This window comes from Ictalurus furcatus, chromosome 26, assembly GCF_023375685.1.
Source record: "Ictalurus furcatus strain D&B chromosome 26, Billie_1.0, whole genome shotgun sequence".
NCBI lineage: Eukaryota > Metazoa > Chordata > Actinopteri > Siluriformes > Ictaluridae > Ictalurus > Ictalurus furcatus.
Window position 1 is genome coordinate 19441902 of NC_071280.1, and position 12886 is coordinate 19454787.

Here is a 12886-nt window from a genome sequence, read left to right on the forward strand (position 1 = left end):
TGCAAATCAGATCAGATTTCACAACTTTGACTCACAGCTGCACCTCAGAGACAGACGAAAACACGGTTACGGTGAAAACATGCCTGTGTCTGTGTGTGGTATTCAGCCTTAAACCAAAAATAAAAGGTTGACAGCATGACTATATTCTTCGTTCCTGTTTGTGACAGACATTAACCCAAAAAAATAATTGAGAACTCCACAGACTGTGACGTACGGTTTCACATGACACATCTGTAAAGCAAAAACATCTCCTCTGTAACACGCAATCATTCTGTAAGATCACAACTTCATCACAAAAATAGCTTCCCAGTAATGCAAAATTGCTCTATAACATCAATCTATAACACAATGGCCGCGTCCTGATCAGTAACAGTCTTGATCTGTAACACAATGACCGCGTCCTGATCAATAAGACAGTCTCAATCTGTAACGCAATGACAGTGTCCTGATCAGTAAGACAGTCTCGATCTATAACGCAAGGACAGCGTCCTGATCAGTAAGACATTCTCGATCTGTAACGCAATGACTGCATCCTGATCAGTAACATGCTCTCGATCTGTAACACAATGATAGCATCCTGATCAGTAACACAGTCTCGATCTGTAACACAATGACGAAACCTCAATACGTGACAATACGTGACAATACGTGGTGGCGTTCCAATCTGATCCAACTCTAACATTTCATTTACTCAATACTTTTGTGGCCAAAAAGATGATAAACTGCTTCATATGCGTAACATAAATGTTAATCTGTGGTTCTCCTGAAAAGGCCACATGCTCAGACATTGACTCACACCTGCAGAGACGGAAAACTGGGTTGAAACGTGTGTGTGTGTGTGTGTGTGGTAGCAAGCAATCCTAATCAGACCAAATGTCACAGAATTTACACCATCATTTTATACACGTACCAGTGTGTGTGTGTATGTGTGTGCAGTGTGTAGTTTGCAGTGTATGCTGTCACCTAGTGGCAGAATGACAGTACAGTGTTTAATTATATAGTTTAATCGTTTTACAGCCTTAACTCCTCAACCTCCAAAAACATACAGCAACAATTTTGCTATAAGAAGACAGATCAGTTTTTGTTATGGTGTAACCTTAGAACATCCATCCACCCATCTTCTACCACTTACTCCTTCTTCAGGGTCACGGGGAACCTGGAGCCAATCCCAGGAAGCATTGGACACAAAGCAGGGTACACCCTGGACAGGGTGCCAGTCCATCACAGGGCACAATCACATACACACTCACACACCCATTCATACACTATGGACAGTTTAGACACACCAATCAGCCTACCATGCATGTCTTCAGACTGGGGGAGGAAACCCCCACGGCACGGAGAGAACACGCAAACTCCACACACACGGCCCCGGCGGGAATCAAACCCCGGACCCTGGAGGTGTGAGGCAAACGTGCTAACCACTAAGCCACTGTGCACCCACCTTAGAACATTATTTTTAAAAAATTAATATAACACAATAATCTGAAGTTGGAATATGTGGCCTTTAACCCAATGTTTACACAAAGTTTACTCTCTCTCACACACTCTATATATATTACAAACTTCTCCAGTAGATGGAACATTACATAAATTAGAAAGAGAAACTTCTTTCTTGAATTATCTAAAAAAAACTAACAAACAAACAAACAAAAAAACCCACAATGACCTAAACCAGATATACATCATAAAGAAAAACCGAATATGATCCTTTATCACATTTATTCATCACTTCCGCTCTGTAAGCGTTGCCTTTTATGGAGTTTTGTAGGCGTCACCAAATGCAAATCCTCATCTGTGCCCTCCATGCTGCTAGTAATTTATATAAGATTGTCCTTCATCATACACAATACACAGAAAATCAGAAACTTGTTCTGAAACTTATTTTATTTTATTTATTTATTTGTATTTTACTTGATTGCTGTTTGCATTTATCTGCAGGTAGCGTACAGCACACGTGACTCGATGTAAATAAAGGTGAATTGACTTGACCGTTAGTTATAACAGTTTCCTGTACAAACACCTCGCGACTGTTCGAGGGACAGACACTCGGTGAATTCTGATTGGCTGCTGAAAGCGGAAGTGTCGAGGGGAGAAAAGCGGAAGAAATGAGACGACACACTGCAAACCCGAGCTAAATAAACTCTTCCGGCTCGAGTTTGGAGCAGATTTCCAGCCATGGCGTTGACACGGAGGGTCTTGTGGACGGTTTTTCTGGCGCTTTGGGCTTCTTTAATCTCCGCCTTTAACCCGAGTCAGGACAGCGAGCTGACCTTCCTCCTGCCCGCTGGATCCGCCGAGTGTTTCTTCCAGCCCACGCAGAAGAACGGAACCCTGGAGGTCGAGTACCAGGTACCTGCTTTCATAAAGTACATCAGCCACTGTCTAGTGTTCATTCAGTGCACTAGATAGGGTGCAGGGCTCAGCATTTCCTTCTCTACATACCGAGTAGTGGAGTTCAATCCAACAAAGATCTCTGAAAGTCATTATTTAGTGCGCAGTGACTGAAGGGTTTACTCTCAAACTCTTATTTAGGGCACTAGATAGGGTGCATACTTGCCTGTCTCTTACCCTGTGTATTGGTAAGGTGTTTAATCTATAACCGTTCCCTGTCATGCTCTGGGTAGGGGGTAGGGTGTAAAGGTCATGATTGTGTACCCTCAACCACTTGGTGAGTAAATCCCAAATGGCTTCTCTAGAAGTTATTATTTAATCTACATTGAACACTTGTTTCGTGCACTTTTAGCAATTTGGTGGAGCACCGAATCTCACAAAGCTCCCTAATAGACATATGACACTACATAGGGTGTAGTGAAGCTCAAACCTGACTCACTTCCTACTTATTATTGGGTTTGATCAAAATTTAACATTTTGTAAAAGAACAGGAACTATTCCAAATGTATTTGGACACCTGAACGTCAAAACTCATCTGTGGTCTTTCCCAAACTGCTGCCACAGACGTGCAAGATCCCACAAGTGTACTTGACTCCAAATACACCAATAGAAATAAAGTGCACTCTCTCTCTCTCTCTATATATATATATATATATAGAGAGAGAGAGAGAGAGAGAGAGAGAGATGCATTTTAAAGAGGGATCTTCTTTTGGGGAAGAAATAACGTCCGTCTGATTAAGAAGGCGGCTGTATTGTCAACAGATTATTACCGTAACCGCTTTATCACAAATACCACAAACGTTAGACTGTGATGTGAAAACGTAATATCTACACTCCAATGTGTTATTTGATTAGAGCTGTGTGTTTAGTGGGCGGAGCTACTAAGGAGGTTTTTTTTTGCAGGTCCTGCTTCATATCCGGGTCAAATCACCTCTCCTGGGAATGAGGGGGGTGTCAGTTACCTGTCAGATCCTCACTGCATCAGAGCAGGAGGGTTAATCAGCTGACTCACCTAGTCAGATTCTCACCTAGTGGCCGAAAGGGAACACAATTACTACACTCTTACTTTGTGCACTTGCCGTAGGACAGCATATATTAATACAACTTCCATATAAGGGCCATTCTAGGTATATACTTTCCATGGAAAAATAAAGAGCACATATGGATAAATTTGCATATTCATATACGTTTATTCTTTCTACAGAAAAAGCACAGAGGGGATTCACATTTGATTCTTAGTTTAATTTTCGTTTCTGTTTAACTCATTACATACAGACATTAACCACACAGCCGTGTGATCTCTACAGCCTGTGAAGAAGTGTTTCTGCAAAAATGTCCCCTTTGTAAATAAATCATTTGATCTGTAGCGTCCCATCAGTTATGAAAAATTCCAGGAACGTAACACAAGTAACGCAATGGAAGAAATATAATGCCAGTGTCCCGAGCCATAACACAATGTTTGTTTGGGTTTTTTTTTTTTGTAATTATAAATGCCTGCTCTGTAATACAATGGTGACATCCATGACATCCGTGGTCCCGGTCCATGATACGATATCGAGGCCCCGATTCGTAAAGCAAAGATGGCATCCTGGTCTATGACGTAGTGACAGCGTCTCGATACGCAATGAAGTCGATCAGTTTATCGGATTGGGACTCTACTGTTGCGTTACAGGTCGAGACGGCGTCATTGTGCTTTGGCTCAAGTGCAACGGTTGCATCCCGAGCCAATCCGTCTGTGACTTTACATTCAGTCAGTAATGCAGCAATAAAAACTGTTTAGCTAACAATATGACAACTGTCCAAACACTGACAAACTGCTTTATATATGGAATATGTAGATGACTGCTGGTCTGTGATTTTCCCTTAAAGACTTGACTTGAAACCCACAGGCAACCCACGGTAGTGAGACACTTTACCACGGTAATGAGTCTCTTAGCCACGGTAGTGAGACACTTTACCACGGTAGTGAGACACTTTACCACGGTAGTGAGTCTCTTAGCCACGGTAGTGAGACACTTTACCACGGTAGTGAGTCTCTTAGCCACGGTAGTGAGACACTTTACCATGGTAGTGAGTCTCTTAGCCACGGTAGTGAGACACTTTACCACGGTAGTGAGTCTCTTAGCCACGGTAGTGAGACACTTTATCACGGTAGTGAGTCTCTTAGCCACGGGAGTGAGACACATATCTACACACTGAAACCCGAAGCACAAGCTGAGTGTCGAATGAACACAAGGCCTTCTCCTATTGGTCGACACCCAGGGTCAGGGTGCTGAGGTATGCTAACTTTTAGATCGTCAGCCTGAGGATACTTGCTCTAATCTGATTAAAGACAAGTGAGAGCAAACTCCAGGTTAGAGCAACACAAGTACACGTGTGGCCTGACTCATCATCACAACACTACACAGCGAGGAGATGCACATAACATTAAAGGGCGGGTTTGGCAAAACATGGAAATCAGACCTGATGTTCGTGTCAGCTCTTGAAGGAAGAAAATACAAACAAAACATCAGTGATCAGGAAGAATCCTCTCAACCTCACAAATCAGCTAATAATATGACCGTGTCTTACTGACAGTCCTGAGTGTCTGAGGATGTCCTGTAATTAACTGCAGGATCAAATCCAAACTTGATGCTAAAGAAAAACCCTGGCGATAATTGATTTCATCTCATTTCAAAACCCTTCCTTTTCTTAGTTTTGAAATTAAACATCATATTCATTGTAAGAGAGACAATTATAATTTGCGCTCACTTTTTATCCAAGCACCAAAAAATACAACCAGTTCTTAACAATATAAAAGCTGAAGCACAACCTGAGTGTAGTGTTTGTGTGTACAGTGTTAATGTCTGTGTGTGTTGTGTAGGTGATTGCCGGAGCAGGTATGGACGTGGACTTCTCCATCATCTCACCACATGGCATCCACATGGTCTCAGAGTTTCGCCGCTCTGATGGAGTTCACATGTACGTTCTCATTGGTTCTCACGGTTACTGTGCCAACCAGTTTTTTTTTTCTGATTGGTTTAAGTATAACATATTAAAAGTAATATTTTTAGTTATATTTGAGCCGATAGTGTTGATAGCGTACACTTAAAACAAAATATTCCCTATTATACAGGGATCTTTTACATGTAATAATTTTGTGGATGTGTTGTGATGCTATCATAAAAGTGATCAAAGTTTAGGCTGTTATTGTAGTATAGATTGGACCAATCAGGTTCTTGTCATCTTTTGGCTTCTATATCAATACAAGCTTTTTATTTTTGTACTTAATAGTAAATCTTAATAGTAAATCTCTAAATTACTGTGTGTGTGTGATATATATGCATATGCAGGAATATATATATATATATATATATATATATACACACACACACACACACACACACACACACACACACAATGTAATTTGATGATGTGTTTAGGGTAGAGCCCACTGAAGCAGGAGACTACCAGATCTGCTTCGACAACAGCTTCAGCCGCTTCTCTGAAAAGATGGTGTTCTTTGAGGTCATTCTGGAGAACGCAGCCAATGATGCGACAGCTGAGGAAGAGTGGGCGGGGCTTGGGGAGCCTGAGAACCTGCTTGAGTACAAGCTGGAGGACATCCGGGTAAAGAAAGTTACAGTCAGATATGATTCTAATAATATTTCGCACAATAATCTAAAAACAAAACTAGTCCAGGCCAAACCAGCGCAAATGTAATGTGTATTTAAATACCTTTATACATGTACTGTGTGTAAAGAGAGAGTGTGTAGAAGCTGTGACAATGATTGCAGGGTTATTTTTACAGTTAGGGCTATGGTTAAAATAAACTTGGACAATAATCAGACAATAAACTGGAATAACCGAAGATTAGGTTTTAGGTTAGGCTTGAACTAGCTCCGTAGATTACCTAGAAATATGGTGTTATTTACGGTTTAGGAGCAATGTTTGTCAAGCATTAGTTTAAGAGTAGAATATATGAAAAGATTCATTTAAGGATGAGCCAAAGATCAGGTTTAAGATTAGAATTAGCTAAATATTACATTTAAGATTAAAATTAACCAAAGATTATGCTTAGGACTAGAATTAGCCAAAGGTTGCGTTTAAGATTAGACCATAGTATATGATTCTTTTAGCCCAACGTTAAGACTATGAGATAGAAATGATTCTCAGTCGTGTAATGCTAATAACCCTGCCTCATATCGGTGCAGGAGTCGATCGAGTCGGTGCACCGTCACCTGGAGCGAAGTCGGCAGATGCAGACGGTGCTGAGGGCATTCGAGGCTCGAGATCGTAACCTGCTGGAGAATAACCTGTGGCGAGTCTCGTTCTGGTCCTGTACCTCTTTGGTGGTTATGCTCACTGTCGCCTGCACTCAGGTGTACACGCTACGCCGCCTCTTTGACGACAAGAGGCAGGTCAGATCCTGAGGACACGCCCCTCTGAGCAACCAGTATGCTTGATGGAACTGTGTGACAGGCGGTTTGGCCCTGGAAATGACTCAAAGTTTAGAGTTAAAGTGCCTTACTCAAGCATGTTGTAGCAGCTGCAGGATCAAAAATGGTGTCTTTATTCATCATCTTGGATTGCGCTACATCCTGAGCAGCACCCTATTTACTTGCTTTATTATGAATAACATGACGGCTATGATTGGGCCATGCTAGATAATCATGGCTGTGATGTTATTCGTGATAACACACCACCTTGAATGTTCAGTCACCTTTTATACATTTTTTTTTTTTCCAAAGTAAAAAAAAATGCTTTTAATATAAACAATTTTGCTGTAATTTTGTAATAATGAAATGGAATCAGATGTGACTAGTGTATAGGCTAACAGCAAGTAACACTTGTTGGATGATTACAGGTAACGGTTCTTTTGTTGCACTGCAGATTGAAACGTGAAGCCAACCTGCTAGTTTTATAAGTGTAATTTTTGTTTTTTCTTTTTAATGTGTAATGTTAAGAGTGAGCCAGCAGTAGAGAAAACACAGCAGTTAGCATCCAGGGACTTAAAGGAATGGTACAGGTATGAACTAGCAGGTTGCATAAAAAAATTTTTTCTCCTTTCAGTTTAACAGAACTTGTGACTAAATCTGAGTGTTGTATAAAGTAAGGTAATTTGGGAACATGTGATGTCTGAAAAGATTTTTTTTTTAACTTTAAGTTCCATAATAGTTTAGCAAACATGAATAATGAATTAATTCAACATAAGGAAGTGCATTATTGTACTATCTGAGCAAGGTTGTAGTCTTTTAAGGCCCCATTGCCACTGGCATAGCACATAGATCTGGGTATATATAACCTTGCTCTCATGTTTACGTCCTGTGATTTCGCCTATAAAGTGAACTGGGTATTTAGGACATGTCCATAAATTCAGCCATGCAGTTCACTGATGATAATGAGACAACTGTGGTGGAGTTTATGTGGCCAGTATAGCAACAGGAATGCTTGATCTGGGACATATCCATAAGCATCTCTCAATATCTCACCATCATAATGTGTACCAAATCATGCACTCTATTTACTACACGGGTACCAGTGAATAAATGAACAAACTCTGGACTGAGCCAATATTCATGAGTGAAACATCTCAGTCCCTGTTCCCTGTATGTTCCTCGGTGTCTAGACCCTACTGGTTAGAGTAGGGTGTCACTGTGAAAGCAGACGGTACAAAAAGTGAAAGCTGGTATGACTTTTCCTCTCTGGAAGATGGAAAGATGGATTTGATTCCTACCCACATGCATCTTGGTTCAGGTATTTCACCTTCCATTTTAAATTAAAAGTGCTGAGATTCAGACTGAGAATTTCACCAACAGGACAATCATCACACATATCCTCAAAAATTCTGAGGTCCAACATAAACTAAGTTTTTTAAGGGTGGGATATCATCATGACTGTGTCTTTGACCACTTTACTGGTACTTGTTCACACTGTCACTAATTGAACCCTGACTCAGACATGATGCAGACAGAGCACCTTTTTCACTTGAAGCAATGTCCACTTACACAGACACCTTTAAAGGAGGTGGCAGCTGAGCCAAAATGGACCATTGGGGAACTAGGAAAACTGGAATATACAGGGTGTCCCAAAAGTCTCCATATATTGGGGACTATGTTTGCCAGTACCAAATCGGTTGTGCCTTCGTCAGTGGATGTCCGTGGACGTCTACGTCTCGCTTGGTCCTCAACACTTCATCTTTTTGGTTTAAGTTTGGCAAGAGTGTTGTGTGTGATGTCCTTGCCATGGTTCCTGTTAAAGTCCATCACAACCTTACGACAGCTTGCAGATCCAGTCATGAGAACGATTGCAATAGGTTCTTCTTTTGTCAAAGGAATTCGTAAAGGTTATCTGAAAAAAGATAAATAAAACAGTATGAACCAAGTACAAAAAATTTTGGAAAACATTTTGCTAAAAAGTGTTAATTCCCCCATGTATGGAGGCTTTTTTGGACACCCTGTAGAAAAACTAATGGAATTAGAGGATTTCTAATCAGTCTGCCACGTTTCACAGCCATTACGACACAGCCCTGTGATTCTATATTGAAACTCTCAGTTCACCGAATGTATTTCGGTATCTAAAGCCTACTAGAAGTTTAAAAAAAAAAAAAAAAAAAAGACATTAATTAAATATATAAAATAAAATAAAAAGGAAATTCAAGAGAATGAGGAGTTTTCAAGCTCGATTTTAATACAGCTTAGATATGACTGAGCAAAAGCCGAACTTGGAGCATCAGCCGCTCCAGACCCTCCACACTGGCTACAGGCTGTGCTGGCACAACAAAATAAACAGCTCCAACATGCCATTTCACCTCTACTCCAAAGATTGGAAGCCACAGAGGGTAGTTTGCTTGCTCTCAAACGTCAGCCCCTTGCCAGCACGGTAACATGTGGTCTCCAACCACATGACACTATCACACTTTCAGCTGTCCCTGATAGAACCCGCATGTCAGATAGTGATGCCACAAGGCCTTCAGAGGCTGACCGGCTTTTTTCTGCTGAACTCTGTCATTGATAGACCCATACGGAGCCCTGCTAGTCCAACTTCCTCCACGCCTGGCCCGGGTGTGAGACCCAGAAGCCGTGTGCAGGGACCCAGCCATTATAACGGCTCTTTCAACTTGGGTTCAAACACGCACGCACCTTCAACTACTTCAGCATCCACCAATCAGCTCACAGTCCCTCGTGGTAGTGCTCCAGATGGACCTAAAGCTAAACTTAACAAGCATGAAGGTAAAGATGACTGGGACTCCATCATTCCTTTTGAACGAAGTGCCCTGATCACAGAGCCATGATCACCTGACCCAGGCACATCAGAGAGCGGTTGATGCTGCTCGCCACCTGTGGGGTCAAAGGTCAAACAGTGCACAACATCTTTAACAACATTTATAATGTGATAGGTATGAAATAAAGTTGAACACACACACACACCTTCAGGCGTGATCCTTCAGCATGTGTCTCTCTGCCTCTCAGACCCCGCCAGATCTACCAGATTGAGTTGAGACATTCTGATGCTCACCACTTCCTGTCCCGTCTCCTTGGACTCCAGCGTCATAGTGAAAACGGCATGAGAGTGAGATGACTCGTGATTCATCGACATGGACGCAACATGCCGATTACGCCATCTCATAGATCAGGGGTTCCCAAACTTTTCCAGGGCAAGGCCCCCCCAAATGGCATTAACATTTGACCGAAGCCCCCCTTTTGCAAGATGTCTTTTAAAAACATTAAAAATACAGACTTCTGAATATATCCCCCCCCCCTTTTTTTTATTAATAATTACATCTTTCCATTACATTAGGAATTGATTGTGTGTGTGTGTGGTTGTCTGAGAGTGAGAAAGAGAAAAGCATGTATTTATTTTTCACGCCAAATTGTTGAGGCCCCCCAGGCGCCCCCTGGCGGCCCCCACTTTGAAAACTACTGCCATAGATAACACCTATACACACACCGCATCAGTTCTGTTCAGACTGAAGTTTGATTAGGATTCATTTGGAGTTTCATTCCGAATTGTTTGATTTACTGATTCACCGAGTTACTGAATCAATTCTGAACTTTATTTACTGATTCACTGTATCAATTCTGAATTGTTTGATTTTTCTGATTCACTGCAACAAAAATAAATTATTTGATTAACTGAATCTCTTCATCAGTTATGAATAATCGCTGAATCAATTCTGAGCCAGTGAATTTACTGATTCACTGTATTAATTCTGAACAAGTTTGATGTACTAATTTGCTGTATTAGTTCCAAACTACTAGATTAACTGATTCAATGAATCAATTCTGAACTGTTTAATTTACTGATTCACTGTATTAATTCTCTGTTCTGTTTGTGTAACCAGTTAAATGAATCAGTTCTGAGCTTGCCCAGTTCACCAATTTATCACTTTTCTGTTCCGGAAAACTGACATACCTCACCAATTTATTAGATCGGTTTTAAGTTTAATTAATTTACTAATTTATTGTATAGTGTAAGTCTTCTGAAGGAGTGTGATTCACAGGTTCACAGTAGCAATACTCTGCTCTAAAACTTAACTTGAGTCAGTAATTTGATAGAGATTCACTTGGTCAGTTCTGAACTGTTTGCTGTACTGATTAACTGTGTTGATTCTTTGTTCTGAACAACTGATCCAGATTCTGTGTAATGAATCACTGAATCCAATTAGTTCAAAATATGTTAAAAACTGATTCACAGAAAGTCAGACTGAAGCAAAATCAGTCAACTCACTAAAGACATACTGTCTATGACCAGTGGTGTATGTGTATACCTGGTAGGCCTCTGCGGCTGAAGCCACATATTTCTCCACCGCTCCTTCCACAAATACTCCTTTCTTAATGTCCTCTCTGAGGAACAGACTCACTGAGCCACTGTCCAGGAGGTCAAAAATCTGCTCGTTGTAGATCTCGATGAAGGAGCATTTACACAGGAAGCTCTTTGCTCCTGCAGACTGCACGTGCGCACACACAAACTTACAACATTGTGTAACATGACCAGAACATCCAGCTGATAAAATCCCAAAATGCACTGCAACAGGTTAGTGTCAAATGTACCATAGAAAATGAAGGTCACCCATAATGCACTTTTTAATGTAAGCAGTGCACAATTTAAAACACAGAGGTGACCTCAATGATGACTGGGGTGGGTCTGTGGGCGGGCTTATTGATGAGCAGGCAGGTCTGTGGACGAGTGGGCGGGCTTATTGATGAGTGGGCGGGTCTGTGGACAAGCGGGCGGGTCTGCTGCTGTGTCTACAGACAGGAGGGTGGTGCAGGTAGTGTTTGATGTGAGGTTGAATGTAACAGCTCACCTTCTCCACCTCTCTGCTGATGAGGGAGAACAAATGCTCAATGCTGCGAGGAATAACACCACGCAACTCATCAGAGAAATCCGTCAGCTCATTCGGCCCTAAAACACACACACAGAGTTCAGCGTTCATTAGCACTGTACACTGAAGGATCCTCAGTGTGCGCGCGCGTGTATATAACACACCCAGCATGGTAAAGGTCTTCCCTGAACCTGTCTGTCCACTGCATCGATGGGAAAATAAGGAGGAAAAAGATAAATCACACTTTGCACACCCACGAAGTAGTTCCGGTTTTTGACCATTAACATTGCCTTCACTTGCAGAACCCTCACATTGTGACAAGACTGTTATAAATGCGAGTGAAAGTGAGGAAAGTTGCACAGCATTTCATTCCTTTACACCACATGTGGGCTAAGGACAACTAAGTGGACCCCCACAAGGTCCATATCATGGTTACGCCCTTGATTATCTGTACTGTGTTGTCCTTTACGTCTGAAAGACTACTCGGTAAATCTAGCTCGCGCTGGTTTGGCGCCATTTTCAGCCTCTTGGGTCTCATGCTAAGCTAGCTATATATATATTAGCTTAACACGTTAGCAAGGGTTATAGTCCATAGCAACAGTTAAAAGCTATTTAAACGCTATTTTGCGCAAAAACCCAGGCGACATTTCTCAGAGGTTTATGAGGAAAAGAAGAGCTACGACTCAAACAGTAAGGCTGTCGTGAATTAGCTAACGATGCTAACGACTCTGGTTAACTCGGGCTGCTAAAATCACCTTTGTTGTTTCAGGAGGAAAAAATAATACACTTTAAATAGTTTTGCTGAATAAAAGTTAAGTTGCTGAGTAAAAGTGAGTAAATAAAAATTACTAACCTTTCCCTCTGGTGTAAAATAAATGAACGGAGCGCTGCACCGTCTGGAGATTAAATAATGTTTTTAAAAAAGGGGTGGGTTATCATTCTACAACCGCATTGGTCAAATTCACCGTCAAACAACAGCCTCTTGATGTGATTGGACCAGAGACATCAGGGGTTGTCTGTCAGAGTTTCCCTGATTGGCTGAAACGATTAACACAGGAGAGATAGGAAATGGCGGCAGTCATCCATTTTATCGTAATAATACATACATAAGCGCAAATTTTTTCACAATAATCCCCAAATGTAATCTTTTTTAATAGACTTTTCCTCACCAAATAATTCACTACA

At 41.3% G+C, this 12886-nt stretch overlaps 1 protein-coding gene and 1 long non-coding RNA gene across 3 annotated transcripts; one reads left to right on the forward strand and one right to left on the reverse strand.

Moving 5' to 3' along the window:
* The first annotated feature begins 2002 nt into the window (after nucleotides 1-2002).
* tmed1b (transmembrane p24 trafficking protein 1b) lies at nucleotides 2003-7504 on the forward strand. Its single transcript, XM_053616373.1, has 4 exons — nucleotides 2003-2352; nucleotides 5258-5355; nucleotides 5817-6003; nucleotides 6588-7504. The coding sequence occupies exons 1-4, from the start codon at nucleotides 2179-2181 to the stop codon at nucleotides 6804-6806; spliced, it is 678 nt and encodes a 225-aa protein (XP_053472348.1). The 5' UTR covers nucleotides 2003-2178; the 3' UTR covers nucleotides 6807-7504.
* An 87-nt stretch (nucleotides 7505-7591) lies between these two features.
* LOC128602519 (uncharacterized) lies at nucleotides 7592-12808 on the reverse strand. 2 transcript variants are annotated; one of them, XR_008384848.1, is made up of 4 exons: nucleotides 12555-12808; nucleotides 9804-11781; nucleotides 9516-9713; nucleotides 7592-8724 (listed from the first exon to the last, which is right to left on the reverse strand). It is a non-coding gene; the product is annotated as an uncharacterized LOC128602519 (long non-coding RNA). The 2 variants fall into 2 exon arrangements; XR_008384849.1 differs by lacking the exon at nucleotides 7592-8724 and having other exon boundaries at nucleotides 9043-9713; nucleotides 9804-9915; nucleotides 11144-11781.
* Nucleotides 12809-12886: the final 78 nt, after the last annotated feature.

What these genes read in the sequence shown, in the direction of transcription:
- tmed1b (XM_053616373.1), top strand. Translation starts at nt 2,179, where the DNA reads ATGGCGTTGACACGGAGGGTCTTGTGGACGGTTTTTCTGGCGCTTTGG. An exon ending in CGCTCTGATGGAGTTCACAT is followed by an intron (nt 5,356 to 5,816) that starts GTACGTTCTCAT and finishes TGATGTGTTTAG; the next exon opens with GGTAGAGCCCACTGAAGCAG. An exon ending in ACAAGCTGGAGGACATCCGG is followed by an intron (nt 6,004 to 6,587) that starts GTAAAGAAAGTT and finishes ATATCGGTGCAG; the next exon opens with GAGTCGATCGAGTCGGTGCA.